Source organism: Dendrobium catenatum, unplaced genomic scaffold, assembly GCF_001605985.2.
Source record: "Dendrobium catenatum unplaced genomic scaffold, ASM160598v2 fragScaff_scaffold_1639, whole genome shotgun sequence".
NCBI lineage: Eukaryota > Viridiplantae > Streptophyta > Magnoliopsida > Asparagales > Orchidaceae > Dendrobium > Dendrobium catenatum.
In genome coordinates this window covers 899,655-916,530 of record NW_021320101.1, presented here as the reverse complement: position 1 = coordinate 916,530, position 16,876 = coordinate 899,655, and the positions used below count along the sequence as shown (strand labels likewise).

General features: G+C 34.9%; 1 protein-coding gene across 1 annotated transcript; it reads right to left on the bottom strand.

Annotated features, from left to right (window-relative positions):
- Positions 1-288: 288 nt before the first annotated feature.
- Positions 289-16,800, bottom strand: LOC110110627 (mitochondrial inner membrane protein OXA1-like). Its single transcript, XM_020842205.2, has 9 exons — positions 16,091-16,800; positions 15,893-15,983; positions 15,659-15,703; positions 15,240-15,298; positions 11,523-11,598; positions 11,206-11,337; positions 10,263-10,370; positions 1,002-1,056; positions 289-815 (listed from the first exon to the last, which is right to left on the bottom strand). The coding sequence occupies exons 1-9, from the start codon at positions 16,564-16,566 to the stop codon at positions 553-555; spliced, it is 1,305 nt and encodes a 434-aa protein (XP_020697864.1). The 5' UTR covers positions 16,567-16,800; the 3' UTR covers positions 289-552.
- Positions 16,801-16,876: the final 76 nt, after the last annotated feature.

The following is a 16,876-nucleotide window of genomic DNA, read 5'->3' as shown; positions in this document are numbered from 1 at the left end:
TTCGGATTGACCTCCGGATGCATCCAGATCTCACATGTAATAATTTTTCCTCAAAATGACATCAAGAAGTTAATAAGTTAGCACATTTGCAAAGAAAATCATTTTAAAGATTGAAATTAACTAAATTCAATCTAAAATGTATAATTAATCAATTAACATTTATATTTCATTAATATCATATTTTAAATGGTAAAAACCGTAATAATCAAATTTGGATTAGTTCTAATTTTGCAAAAACTTTAGATGAGAAATTACTCGATTCCCTGTTTATGGAAGTAAAAAAACCTCTATAAAACAGCAATTCGTCCACTTAAGAAAGACAACCGTTAATACAAATACCCCATCGCAGGAATCATCATGGCGTGTACAAAAAAATGCTATCTATTACATTAAAGCAGCAGGGCATTGAAAGCAAATTCGCCAAAAAATAAACCCACAGAGCAGGTGATTACATTACACAGCTCATTTTATTTGTATTTAAAACCAAAGCCTAAAAGAAAATAATATTGTTCTTAAAAATATAAGAATAAGACAGTCATGATTCTACAAAACTCACCTTTTCTTGTTGAGCCTATTTCGGGATTTTACTGTCTTCTCCAGATTTCTAATGCGGTGGTTGATAACTGTTGATGAAGAAACCCTTCGCTCTGCAGATTTAGTTTGCTCAGACCCCTTCTCCTGTATTGAAGATGCCATGGGAAGAGCTGCTTTCGATCCGCCGAAGAAGGAGAAGCTCGGCTGTGCTGACGGATTAGGCTTAATCTGAGTCGCATCAGGAAGATTAAGGAACTTCCTTATGGGAGGGCGTTTGAGTGCTGTATTGTAGTTAAAATAACAATTAATCATCACATGTGAGGAGATGCAAAAGGGACAGATAATGGAGAAAATTTTGGTCAGAATGTCCTAATCATATTATAGTTATCGTAAGTTCAAAATTATTGAATTTATTTTAATGCTAAGATAATCAATTAAAATTTTGGAACAAGGAATGAATAAATTACCAAATCCATACACAAGGGAGAAAAGGTTCGATGTCACCCAATAACAGAATATAGCCTGAAAAAAAAAAAGATTAAAAGAAAAATAAGTAACAGGTACAGAAAATAAAAAAATAAAAAAATTGCCCCAGTATAGTAAGAGCATCCATGATATTGGTCAAAATCAAACACTTATCAGTTGTCTTGGCAACATAGCGCAACTCTAATTTCCAAATCAACATGTCAAAGTATTACAGCACTCATTGGAATTCAGGCTTCATTTGATTCTTCCTTTATTTTCGTAAAAGATAGTTTTAGAAACAGTGATTAAGAGAAAGGAGTTTTTCTAACGGAAAAGTAAATATCAAAAAGCTTCTCAAAATAATAGAAAGATGAAGTTCCCTAAAAAGCATTTCTATAGAAAGCGTCCCATCCAAACAGCGACCAAAAAATAATTCTGACTTTTCTAAACAGAAAAAAAAAACGCTAAAACAAAGGAGGCCTCAATCAAGGGAGAGATTATTAGGTGCGGAGTGCAGACGGGGAGAACCGTCTGCACACTAGTATAAAATCCAGCTAGGTATCGTTCGGTACCGTTGGGTACCACTAGGTACCGCTTGGTACCTTGTGTCTGTGCAGACGGTGCTCTCCCCGTCTGCACTCCGCACCTAATAATTATTCCAATCAAGGGGCATGAGTTTGGAAGTCTAATTGTCGTAGTACTCACAGCTCATGAGATTGCATGCCATGGGTCCATGGGTTTACTAGAAAAATAGATATAAAAAAATCTTTTGAAACTACGTTGAAATACAATATCCATTTGGCGTTTTAGTAAAGTTGCCTACACTAAAATCAAAACTTCTTTGCTTGAAAATCTAATAGTCATATAAAGCTCTAGATATTTTATGAATTATTACTGATATTTCTCTTAGTTTCTCATGTTATCTTCATTATTGATATAGCCCTAATAAAAAAGTTTTCAATTAATTACAACCGTCGGATCATAGATGTTCAGATTCATAATCATATGATCGTAGAAGAAAGTTCAGTCAGGATAATGGTCCTTCTAATTCCTACATTGCTCGATTTTGTTGAGATTCATTTCGACCAACCAATCACACGCTATGTCAAAATACTAAAATGTTATTTATTCTAACCTCTATAATTAACTCCGCAAGAGGGCAACATAAAGATCATTCTCACTCTATCATGTTCACTCTTTTTATCCCAACGAAACTGATGGAATTGATCTTAAGCTCTTATTCGCGTTGAAGTAAAATCATAAACTTGAGAGTAAAAAGGTCTTCAGAGGACAAAATCCATTAGATGGCTAGCCAACTTTTTTCATTTCAATTGATTGTGTTATAGGCATACTATCAACTTTACTACACCCAAAGCGTGTCAAAATTGAAGATTACTTTTGGCATGTGATAGTTTGGCATCATATATGAGAAAACATTCGACTGTTATTTTCTAAAATAACTCATGATAAGATTGCAACTCCCCACAAGAATCTACCACCTCTTATTGCAACGATCGTCTCTTTCTTAGTTATAGTCAATCCTTCATTTACTTCAGCAATCATCAACCCAAAAACTTCTGAACTATTGGGAAAAAAGTCAATATGAGACCAATTTTGAGAACAAAACGAAATATTGCAGAAAATCAAATCAGGGGGAGATAAATTTGATGTGAATTGACATGATTGTCTCATCCATATCCACAATCACACAGAAAGACAGTTTAATAGCTGGAGATGAGCACATTATGCAATCATTCTTGTTCTGTTTCTTTTCCTTATGTTCTTAAACCAAGAAAAAACCAATACCCTTTATATCACAATAAAAACAACCCAAAAAGCTTCTTTGAAAACTACTAACTACCAATATGTCTGACATCCTCCTCCTGTCTACAACAACCATAAGGAAGTTGCTGCCTTCAAGGCACAATGATGGCCAAAATCATATATATATACACATACATAAATGAAATCTATATTTAATAAAATCCGATTAAATTTGTTTAGATTTTAATAACAAATCAACTTCATACCAGCAACACTCTTCTAGCAAATATTTGAACATAAATTCATCCAAGAGCAATTAATATAATTATCCAAAATCTACTTTTTCAATTCAAATCTTTCTTTACTAAAGAAAAATAGGTTCTATATATTAACAATCTTCTAATTAGAAGTCCAAATTTGTAATGTATGGTGTTGAAGATTATGCAGCAATCCTCAGTTACTAATGGATGTTAAGTGAGGCTTTGCAAAGACTGTGTCAAGGGTGATTGTCTTTTTAAGAGTGTTAGGTTTTTTTATCCATTAGCTAAATATGTTGTCTTATAATGAAAAGAATCAATCTTAGTAAGATGTATAACACTTTGACCATCTAAATAAAAAAGATTATCATCAATTCATATTCTCTTCCTAATTCTTTCAAAAAATTCCTTAGCTAAACCATTTCTTTTTTATCCTATCTATGACATACTATACATCTATTATTAATAAATTCACTATATTCTATAATCAAAATATCCAATTGATAGCAATATCACTCAACGTTTAGATATAGATGCATGCTATTCTACTTTGAGTATCCAAATCACCACCCAAATTAGCACTAATAAAACAATGTAGTTTTGTGTCACGCTTGCATTTCAAGCACTCTAAAATCCACTTTTGTGTCTCCCAATGAGCCTTTAGTATTTGACATAAAGTTACAATTTTCACTGCAGGTATACCAAGTTTTAGTACAATAGCACACAGTAACGAACCAACTATTGAACCATAAAAAACTTTGCCCAAATCTGTTATATCCTCATTAATTTCAAATGACAGTGTCTTTAAGAAAATGAAAGTGTGTTAGATATCAACATATTATATGGGATCCAAAAGTTGTACAATCCAGATGCGAAGCATGGGCTACAAATAAGGTGGGACAATCAACAACTATGAAAGCCAACCAAAAAAGAAGGAACAAACACATTTCACAACTCACAAAAGACAACAACATAATTTTGAATACATATATGATGAATGAGTCCACATATGTAATAAAACATTAATCTAGTCTTTCTTTTACTTGTTTTAGAAAGACCGATTCTTTAGTAACATGTTGGTCTACCTAAGTATTATAAATACCTCTCTAATAATAAAGGCTTACTATCGAATGAATAATTTTTTATTTTCTCTCTCTCTCTCTCTTTAGTTCTTTTATTTCTCTTGGGAGTTTACAACTAAGCTTCTTGGATCAGCAAGAAGTATAGACTTAAACTCAACATAACAAATTGGATCACCAAGAATCTTGAACTAAATCTGCCTTCAGCCTTGCATTCCACCATGAATTCTACAGTTTTCAAAATTCTGTATGCTAGAATCTCCAAACAACTATAAGAATTGCAAAAATATCAAGAACAAATGGTGCTCTTGTTGCACTAAACTCACATCCCCACTTCCTCGTTTTTGTTGTTCAACAGTTTCCATGTTATGCTCCTTGATCTACATCAAGAAGGGGAAGCACATTTTGAATAGGTGTGGACTCCTTAAGGAAGAAGAAGAGGAATAAGAGAGACGAGAGGGAGAAACCAGAAATACATAAGTCTTTCATTACAATAGGAGAGATATTTATACTACTTGGATTGACCAAGTCTACAAGATTGACATGGTCTACAACTCTACATAGAACAAACTAAAAATAGAATAAATAGAACCGATTAACCTCAACTAAAAATAAAATAAAAATTAACTGGTGCTTATCACATACTTGTAGATCAATTGCTTAAACTTTATGTTATCAATATTGAATGTCTTAAAGTTCTTCATCTTCTATGGTAAACATTCATAGAAGTTGGTTGGTATGTTGTGTTTGTAGCTCATTCTTCACAGTTTGATTGTATAATTTTATGATCCAATAGAATATGTTGATGTCTAACACCCCTCTAGCCTTAGAAAATAACATTGTCCTCAAAGTTGAAAGAAGAAAAAGATGAAGAGAGGATTGCAAAAAAATTTCATGTAGCATCATCCGGTAATTAAATTTCCATTTCAACAAAATTTAACTGTTAATTATAAAAAGGTAGAAGAAAAAGATATAAGGAGAAATTCATAGTGACCATCATGAATAGTTTCATGAAAATTTTTAGGATGTAAATGTAATCTATAACTTGCTGAGACGCAGGGTGAAAATAAGTTTAAAAAAATTATATAATTTATCTAAAAATTCATGTACAATTAGAATAAAAAACTTATCTTTAATTTTGAGTATATTAAAGGTTCTAGAATTAATGCAAAAATACCAAGTACCATCCTGTTTTTGAACAAACAATATTGAAAAAGAAAAATAGAGATGAGAATATGAAAAATAATGTCGGGGTGAAGCATTTCAAAAACTAATTGTCCCGTAGCATCATAACAACCTTATACAAACGCAGAGAATTATAAGGACCGATGTTAACTAGTTGAGATAAGGAGAAAAGATGCATACGATGGTCAATGGTACGAGATTAAGGTAAACCTTGTGATAGCTGAAACAAATATTGAGATTGTTTGAGTAAGGTAGAATTAGATAATGGCATATTATGTGTAAGAAAAAAAATCATCAAAGAAGGTAGCTGTTTTGGAGAAGGGATTCGGCCAGCAAAACTAAAGATGCCGGCGGAAGAGGAAGTATCTTGATGGAGTGGATGATGTGGATAATCAATACACAAACTATCAAATTTTTTGTAAATGGAATCCATGACAGAATGGGTTTGTTGAAGGGTTGAGCAATTGGAAGAAATTGAACATCAACTTGATGGAGAGTTTTTTGGGTTTCGAGCAACTTGCGAGTCCTGATTAATTTGCATTGAACATAAATCTTCAGCCAAATTAGCATTCTTCATGTTGATTAGTGTTTATAAATAATGAAATTTTTGAAAGATGCAAATCTTTATAACAATATTTGGTACATGTAATAAAAAGAAAAACCCAGTAGAATAAAAAAAATAGCAATAAAGACAAGAAAACGGACAACCTAATGGAATCTTGAAAAAAGAAGACGAAGTGTGGATGACCGCTTGTTTGCTGAATGTAGGCTGTCCGAGGGATGGCTGACATGCCAGCTATAGTTTTTTTTTATTATTATTTTTCTTAAGCTGCAAGGTGCCGGTTGGTCCAGCAGAACGGTTGCTTGTAAAATTGCAGGTATGAAAGAAGCTGGAGGCCAGTTCTTCCAATAGAAGGTAGTGGAGAGAGCAATTGGAGGAAGGGTTGGCTGTTCTTGTGAACAGCAGGTCTTGATGGCTGAGCGAAATCGGATTCCTGCTGTTGAATGCACAAGAGTGGCGGCAAGGATGCTGCAGGAAACTGAAGACAAAGGATTTGGAAGGCTGGTTTGCTGAAAAAACAGCAAGAAGAGGGCTGGAACAGGCTCCTTGCGGCTGATTTGCTGAAGAAAACAGCAAAAGAGGGTTTAAACAGCTTTCTTGCGGATGGTTTGCTAAATAAAACAGCAAGAAGAGGGCTGTTTGCTGAAGAAAACAACAAAAAAGAGGGCTGGAACAACCTTCTTGAGGATGGCAGACTGCAGGAGTTAGCGGACTGCAGAAAACGGAGTGCAGGAAACTGGTGAAATGCAGGACTGCAGGACTGCAGGAAGCTGTTGAAAGGAATCTCGATGGGTTGCACCGTGTAGATGAAGGAAAGAAGAACCATGAAGCATTTTGCGGAGGATTTATGTCAGTGCAATGATAGTACCATTTGTCATGCTTCTTGATCTACATCAAGAAGGGGAAGGCGCCATTTGAGTAGTATTGACCTCCCTTTTGGCATCAATCCCTTGCACAAGTTCATTGCATGTTTCGTAGTTCGATATACTTTCCTGCATATTGCGCCGTTGTGTCTGGTGAAAGGTCAAATCGTGCAATTTTATCTCAATTCATCGCTGGCTTTGGAATTTATTCATTTTGATCACATATTGCCCGTTATTATGTTTGAAAATATGTGTAATCGGGTCGACGTTGATCCGGTGTGTCTTTTACACGCATTTGAATCTTTCATACGCATATGCATTCCGCGAATAAAATCTTTTGATCCGGGCCTCGTTTTGCAAAACGGATTACATAAGCGTGTCTGGATCATCAAGATCTTTCAAATAAGTCCATGCGTACTTTAATTGGGTATCATTTGATGTGTGTCCAGGAGAGAGATGTAGATATTGTTATTACTATTATTATTTTAAAAATAGAATAAAAAGAGAATTTTATTTTGTTAATTTAAAATTAAATAAATATAATTAAACTTTGTTAATTTAAAATTAAATAAGTATAATTTATCAAATTAAAATTAGAATACAAAATATACATGTTTATATTAAATTAATACCTATTTAAATAAATTCTAGATTGAATTTACAGATAAAATTGCTTTACCTCATATCTTTTCATATCATGTCAAATCAAGAAATCCCTATATCTAATGGCTAAAATTCATCAACCACAGTACTTAATTTTAGCCCTTAGATCTAAGGCATCATGAGATGTCATCTGAGACATTGGATGAAAGGGTTTCACCCCTCCACTCATGCTATTTCATGGGTTTAAGCTAGGGGGTTGTTAAAGTGAGAGATATACACAGTTCACTCCCTTACAACTCCAGCCACAAGAAAAAGGGGATTTTTTAGTCTCATCTCACGCCCCCTGAGCCCCTAGATAACAAGCAGCTCCTGATGAGATAGTTTCTAAACTTCTATCATAAGCAGATTACGCCTTATCTAAATCCAGTATTAAAGCAGCGTACTTCCTTTGGATCTTCTCTTTTTTCTCGCTTAAACTCTGCTTGAAGTTGACAGTTCCTATTTTCATGTTTTTTTGCATATAAATATATTTTCTCTTGAATTTTGTAAAGCTCGTTCTGAAGTTGATCGATAGAACATCCTTGTGGCCAAAAACCAACTTGTTGTTAGAATTTTCTCTTCTGGAATAGTTGGTTGACTTTCATTACCTACAGATTATATTTCATCTTGAGACTTACTAGAAACTTCAGCTTTTTTTATTGATTGGACTATCCATTTTTTATTTTTTATTTTTTAATTCTAAAAAGGAAGGAAAACTCACATGACCTAGTCTCTGATACAAAATTGGTGCAACAAAAAAAAATTACATTAGGATTGCAAACTAGAAGTGTTCCTTACCATAAACATAGACAAACACATACATAATATAACAATACTATACCACAACACCTTACAACTTATATTAATTAAGAGAAGAAAGATACAGATGGGGCGGGAACCGTGGATAGAGACAAAGCGGTATAACATTGAGACGAAATAGTAGAAGGGAAGGGAAAAGGAGGCTAGCTCGCAAGCTAGAACAAACCCGCATGTTTTACATTCCAAAAATCATCACACATCCATCCTTCTAAAACTGCCACAAACAACCCCATTTATAGGGGAAAAAAGGAAAATAATAATTAATACATGTAGTTAATGTACCTCCCAAATAGCCAATAGGAACACCTAGATAACTGCAGCAAACAGGGACCAAAGGGACAGACGCCAAGGAAAAACTGAAGCATCATTTCAACTGCCAAGGGTGGGAAAAACGAAGCATCTCATGGTTGTAAAGGGGGAAACTGAAAGGGCAGCTATCATGAGGGGACAACCGAAGCATCAAGAGGAAAAACGAAGCATCAAAATAGAATTTAATAAGCAAGGAAATTGAAATCTGTTAGGGAAACCAACAACCCACCTTTTGGGAATTAAAATCAGCATAGGGAACACCAATAGACCGGCTCTGCCTACATAATCTTCTAAAAGCTAGTACTAAAGGTTAATTTATATTCCTCTTCATCAAGTTGTCTAATACAAATCAGGTTTCTTCAAGCCTTATGAAGCCTCTAAATCTCATTACTAATTTTGATTAGAACATAACTAACACTCACAATACTCAGTCTCATAATCAACAAGGTAAACTTTGGATAAATCATCAAATAATTAGGCATGCCTTATTCTAGCATTCAGTATTCCCTAATAGTATTCACAATGAGAATTAGTACATATGAATCTCTCTTAGGATTGCATTCATTGACTCTTCTTTCTAATTCAAAATTGTCAATGTATCTTCTGTAGACAATCTTTTTTTTCATATGCTTGATCTTACCGCATTTACAATATACACCAATCCGACACCGACTTGTCTTTCGATTATTGTGTTGCCTTCATTTAGATTTAAATCTCTCCATTATTACCCTTTCTTGAAGCTATCCACATTTAGATTAGAAGAAGAAGAACCTTCACTATATTTCCATATTAGAATGACTTATGCCTAGACCGCAAATATCATTAAAACTACTTGCCACCATTATAGCTCCACCCCAAATAATAATAATAATAATAATTAAAATTAATAATTAAAAAATAATTTAAAAAAAAAAGCTCCACCCCAACTAATTGAAACTGATGACAAATACTCAAGGAAAAATTTTCATTATCAAAGTTGACATCACTGAACTCAACTTATTTGTGGTCAAATTGAAGTCATTGATATGTTTTTACTATAGAAGCATCTTCAAATATAATGAATTAAAGAGTTTTCTCATTAAAACTATTTTTTTCATCATTGATGGCTTCTTTTAGACACTTGACAACAATTCTTTCATCACCCTAGCTATGATAATCTAATATAGTGTATTAAAGGCAACATTCTTAGTAAGTGTTAGGAGTACAACTCCTCAGGTGTCTATTTAAGAGATCCTAATCTTATTCATTAACGGTAATAAGTTTGTCTCCAAAAGGGGTTGGTAGAATTTATTGGGGTTCAAACATACCTCAATTTGCATCTTCCAATAAGCAAAGTCTTTCCCACTAGTCAATCTTCACCTTTCCATCCTCAACAACCATTGCTCCACTTTTCCCTTAGGGCCTCATGGCTAGCTTAGATATCAATTACCGAGAAAAATAAGATCGCATAAGAGCAATTTTAGGGATGGAGGAGAAACACTACAAAAAAAATCAAAATAGGGAATAAAACTAATATACATGAATCAAAAAGACTGCCTCACTTACAATCATAACCACAGAAAAATATTCAACCAATATGGAGGTAAATATATGCAAGATTCTTGATTTTATGCAAAGCACCGCATGGGTGTTCTTCGAAACTTGTTACAAATAGATTAAAAAATATCAAGGGCCGCATGGATTTTATGCAAAGCACCGCATGTTGTCCCTACGAACATAAGATGATCGCATAGTAATCTTCTTTTCCATCATAATGTTAAAAGCATTCACAAAGGCTACATACCTTTGGAAAGTTAGCAGTAAATGGTATAGTCAGGACACCAAGTCCTCTAGAAAACTTCTTCATGGTGTTAGCCATTGGATTCCCTTCCAACCCTTCTTGCATATTCAACTGAAACGATGAGGGGGAAGCACATAAAAGAGGGTCATAATTATAAAGAAAATAAAAATATAAATTGCTGAAAACGAATCATAAATTAACATGTAAAAGTTGTTCTTTAAATGGTATAAGCACTCCACATGCATACAATTGTTAAATATAATCAAGCTTAATGTCAAGATTTGAGAATTGAACGTTAGACCATTGAATGAGCAATTAGGATCAGGATTGTTTATAGCAGTTATTTTTACGAGTAACATTAACTTCTATATACATTTCCCGTGACATAACAATACAAACAAAGTTGTAACACAAGGATATGTTAAAAATTACAACACTGCACAAGAGATAAAAAACTTATAAATGATCACAAACTACCAAGAGCATAATGACCATGTATCTACCTCAAATATTGCAAACAACGTCAGCACATTACACGGTCCCTCAACTTACTAAAGAACAACAGACGTACCTAAAAATATATATAAAATAAATTATCAAGAATGTATCAATGTTACCATGCACCATGCTATACCAGCTCTTCTTTCGTGAGAATCACAGCAAATCTAAATGCTGCTCACATGATTGGATGACTACCTATTTAGAAAAGGATGTACACAAGCTAATGACATTCTCATCTTCCTATTAATTTCTTGCTTCCATGCCAGTCTTTACAGAAAAAAGGCAGATTAAGAAATAAAACTCTAAAATAAAGAAAATAGAAGGATGTGAGAAATCGCAACTAATTATATGAAGAACTTATATGATCCACTTATCTCCAAGAACTTTAATTTAGAAAACTTCTAAGGATACAGAATGCAAAAAATGAAAAAAAAAAAAGAGTTACCTCTACAGTAGCCAAGAATGTCAAAGCGGTCAAAACTGGAAGGATGTACAGGGCATCTGGGGTGGTCAAATCGGTAAACCAATATGCTCCGCCACCTTTAAAAGACGGAACTTTCTCAACCATGTTTGAGATCTGCCAGAATTTTTAGAAAGATAAATTTTGAAAGATACTATGATTACTAAAAGCTTATGCAAAAACAAAGCCAGATTCCATCAATAGCAAAAAGGAGTACTAGAATAGAACTTGAGAATGATCAAAATATGAGAAGCCAAACTATAGGATGACAATAGAATTCATGTCCTAAACAGTGGACTCACAGCCATGAAAAAACTTATAAAAACTGGGCCTTGAATGAAAACTCCCTTTAGTGGTGTAAATGGAGTGACCCCATGCCTGTAATAACAAATTGTTAAAAAAGAAGCCAGTTAACATTGCGTCAACTTTAAAAAGTTGATAAACCGACAAATGAATTCACAAAAGAGATAGAGGTGAGTAATTACAATAAAAGCTGCAGCAATTTTAGAGAAAAATAGAGAAATAAAGAAATTGCAAGAGAAATTACTTTTCCAAATGATAACAATGCTTGTAATTATAGCAACTCTAAAAATATAAACTGCTACTGCAGGAATTTGTTATCAAACTGGACAAATTTATCATATACTAAACAGCTACTACGAACAAATTATTTATCAACAGCACGCATATATGATCTAATTTGATTCTCAATTCCTTTTTTATCATTAACCATTTGCTTATATTCACAAAGTGTTCAACCTCCGAGCCATCTTCCAACAAGAAAAAAATACTCAACTATTTCCCAAGAGTAGTGAATACTTGATAAACTTGAAGTCATCAATCTAAAGCTGTCTAAGTGTTGGTTAATATTTCTATTTTAGGATTCAGGGTAATGTCCATCAGCAGAATAAAAGGTGAGCCTAAAGTTGAAGTTAAAACATTTTCAAGACTCCTTGGCCCCTTTTTGTCTCATCATTGTGCAGCACAAGCCCTCAATGTTAAAACACTTACTAGTCCTTGGGTCTTTTCATCTCATCATTGCACAGCACAAAATTAGTACTCCCCCGCTTCCTGCATTTTAGGACATCCTGAACAACCCACCTGCCACACAAACCCAAGCCAATCAACCATCCTCATGTCCATCCAATGAAATATAATAAGGGCAAGGTGCTTGTCAAGGCCATATCGCATAGAGAAGATTCTTCTTCAATTTGAAACTCATGTAGAAGATGACATTGGTTGAGACATTGTGGACGCCTATAAGCCTTTGTCTTAATTTGGAGGGATGATCAATTGTTGACTTGAGCATGCTAGGCTTAAGGGCTCTAGCTTACAAACCATTGGACCACATTCATACTTCATACGCTCAGGCAAAAAGCTTAACCCACTTGAACTTACTTATGTTAGTGCAAATTTGAACAAATCAATCAGTCCAATCAATATATTTCATGCAAGAATGAAATATCATTCCCAATTCAGCAATAAAATAAGCTTCCCACATTACCCAAGTATCATGTGCAGAAGCATTGTACCCGTGAGCTCAACTCCTAATATATCAATCCCCAACTCCGAGAGAATGTCCACTTTGATATATAAGGAGTGGTGGGTTAAAAAGATCAAGGCTAAATCCCCAAACAAAAGGACTTGAGACTTCTAAAATGACCTATTTTGAAGACGCATGTTGCAAGGAGGGAATTGATATATTTTTTTATAAATATTTAATAATCAAATTACTATGAATCACCCAACCATAACATCAAGATTCGTGGCTCTACAATCTTCATCAATGGAGACATGATGAAACAATAATACTTCTATATCACCACAATCTGAACACTTAAAGAGCATAAAGTCCCATTTAATCAAGTCATCAAAGACCAGCATTGGTCTTGAAACATCAACCAAAATCCAAATATCAAACTCAAAATAACGCCCAACACCAATCCAAACCAATCTTACAGCATGATTCAATATCCAACAACGCAATTCTTAAAGCTTAAGAGCTTCATCCATCCTTCCATCATCTCTAATAAGAAAATGGTCCAGCATGAATTTTGAAGACAAGGTATCTTACTTCATAACGTTCAATTAGGCGACTACCCATAACTTAAGGGTATTTCATTTAGCATGGAGCTCAAAGAAGAGATACCCTCCCCCCGCACGGTCCCGCGCGCGTCCACTATCAATCCCAACAAGAGTATTAAACTAACTTTTGCTCTCACCACTAAATATATTAAATACCACATCCAGAGGAAGGAAAAGACTTCTAACTATCACTTTCTCCCCCAAGAGGGATGATGGCTCTCCTTTAAGCTATCAAGCCCTCACTTGTCATTTCAAAGGGAAAGCTTTTGTTAAATAAGTTTAAGCTTTAATTCACCTTCAAGCTCACTCGCCGTCAAAGGGTCTACCTAGGAACAAAATAACCTAGATTAGCATGTTCACCTCTTTTTTTGTAATTGTGTACATACCATGGTATCAATCTCAAGACGACCTACTAACACATTTTGTAGACAATCAAATGTCATTTCTAAATAAAAAAAAGTATGCAAAAAAAATAATCTTTTTTTTTGGAGAAGAACCAATTGTTGTCAAGAAGCACTCAATGTCACACAAACTTCAAACTCAAAGCATTGGCAGGGCTAGGCCATCTCTAACCGAACGGCATTCTCCAGTTTGCAGTAGCTGCGACCATCCAACTGAACGGCAAAACGTCATCTTCGCATTTTGAATAGTGCAAAGCCAATATGCTCACGGCAGAAAGAAAATGCAAAATATGTTTTTGTTTGGCGTTTGGGTTGAGACTTGTGGCTTACAAATAGGCGATAGACGAATGGAATTCGGTTCAGTTGGAGATGCCCTTAGATAGTGTTCTCAAACTCAAGCTAGCACTCATATCATGGAAGCAAAAAAATGATGATTCTCACAGTCAATAGACACAAGGGATTACTGAAAAGCAATAGAAAAGAACATAAAACAAATCAAACCAGAAAAAAACAGAAACACATATTTATTCATCTTGATATTTGCCTCTTTTTTACCTTTTTTTTTTTAAATTGGCTTAAGCTTAGCTTGAAATCTGAATTGAAACATGGCAGAAAAAAATCAATCATTTAAGCTCAATTCCAAATCCTTTATGGTTTATTTGATTTTGGACATCGGTAACTAACAATTTTGATGGTTAGTGTTACAACAAACCAACTGCTTACCCAAGCATTCATCTCATAAATTTGATGTTCTTCGGAATTATAATCTGAAGAGGCAAAAGGCAGCTTGCTTAAAACTGTTTCTATAAATTTTATAACGCAAACAGAAGAGAGTGTATGCTTTTACTATTGATGTCAAGATTCCCCAATTACTTCATCCGTTCAGAAGTTAATTATTGCTAACTTGAAACTAAAATCCTAACAGCTCAATATTTAAAAAATCTTCATTTTTTTATTGACTCGCATGATTCTATAAAGAGCAAGTGTTCTCGTGAGTATACTTAAAAGGCAAATTATGGAAAGTCTATCCTACACAGATACCTATATAAGCAACTGATCACCAACAAAAATTAATACCAAGCGCCATTCCAATCTAAGTGTATAATGAATTGATATTTTGTGCTTGTGAGATAACTAACACTAGGCATAAATGAGCCAACTTTAGCATACCATAGTAGTAATATAACAATATGCAAATGCAGGGATACAAAAGCAGTGTATCACGCCATAAAAAAAAAGTTCTCTCTTTAATGAATATTAATAGATCAGTGTCTGTCATCTCATTCTCTGAAGAAATGCATCTTATAAGGGGTTAAAATTTTTAAGGTTGATCTTCATCATTTAAGGTAGCCTTCAAACAAGACAAAACTATGTAAGATTAGCATTTTTGTAGAACAACTAAAATTGAAATAACACAATCAAAATGGTCCTCCAAGCACAAAATGGAAATCAAGATAGAGCTAGAAGCTTGAAAGTTGTCAAACAAAAATCTACGTGTCAATGTGGATATACTACATTTAAAAAAAAGCATACTTTTTGAATAGTGCCTTCAATCGCTTTTGATTCTCCTGAAGAGTCTCTGGATTCATATTCTGCAGCAGGTTTTCCAAGGTCAGTTAATGGGGAAGAAAAAATGCATTAAAATATTGTACATAACCAAATTTCTAGTGTTTTGTTCTTAAAAGTGATGACAGAACCAAATGTTGCTTCTAAGGAGAGATTATTACGTGCGGAGTCCGGACACAGAGAACCGTTTTGTGACTATGAACAGTAAGAAGGCATAGTAAAAACGCGGTTACTATTCACCACTACGCTTTTACTATTCACCCTACGATTTTATTGTTCAAATGAACGGTTCTCTGGGTTCGGATTCGGCACATAATAATCTCTCGCTTCTAAGACAACTCTCATCTACTTAACAGATATGCCAAATTTTAGGGTAGAAATCATACTTTATCCATTTCTTCCTTGAGCTTCTCCATCTCAGGCCTCATTGTCTAGGAATGGAAATAAGGAAATTAATACATTAATAATTGGAAGAGCGAGAAAAAAAAAAACATAGGCTCAAATAAAGTGCAAAAAAGTTAGGTTAAAAAATAAAGTGAAGGAGATAGAATCACGGCGCACCAAAAGTTGCACAAATCAATAAGTTCTTCTAAACAAAACCTGATGGAGAAGAAACTCACATTTAGTTTCATGGTAGCCTTCAACTGATTTACCAAAAGAGGGAGAGTAGCCCCACGAATCAATACAGTGGTCAAGGCAATTGAAGCCCACCTGATGTACGCATATTGAACGATAACAGATCAGACAATTTTGGCAGGCAAATGAACAAAAGTTCGGCCCTTTATGTAAAAATAGCAAATAAAATCATGAAACCTAACCAATTTAGGCCAGTAAAAGAATGCACAGCATCTATCAGGTGCTGCAGTGCCGCAACGGGTAAGAAGGAATCCGCCGCAGCTGCTGCCACCTCGCCGGGGAATGGAGCGGGGACTGATGAGGCAGCATCCACAATGCCAGTATCCACTCCAGCATCCGTCAAAACGTCTGCCACATCGTTTATGTAACCGATCTCATTCGATCCCTCGGCGCTGGACGAAAAATTTCGGGAAGAATGATTGATTCCAAAAGGTAGGGAGAACCCAATCCTCCTCCAATCTCCAGAAGGTGATCTGAATCTTCCTAATGGTCTCGAGGAGGATGAAGCTCGTTGTGTCAACGGACTCGCCGAAAGCGGAGTGTGTTGGGGGGATCCGTAGAGCTCACGGTCATCTTGGACGATGTGGATAAAAAAGGGGTGGAATCTCCGGGAAAGGTATTTGTAGCCTGAGGCCAGAGCCTTCCGACCACAAGCCATCTATTAAAAGGGTTGAAGAAGGAGCTGAAAAGGTTTGGAAGCGGCGATAGGGATCATGAGCGTTTTTGCGCGGTTTGCGATCAGCGAGCTAAGGTTAAGGGTTTCTTGACGAACCAGCCGTGATGACGACCGGTGCGGAGAGACTTGAGGTTTAGGGTTTTCGGTCGCGGGGCGACGCCCGGCCACATTCGATGTGGAAATGCAGCTTTTGCTCTTCTTTTTTTCGAATAACAGTTCATTTTAGGTTATTAGCATTCCTAACACTCAAAATTATACCATTGACAAACTTTAATACTAAATTTTATAGTTT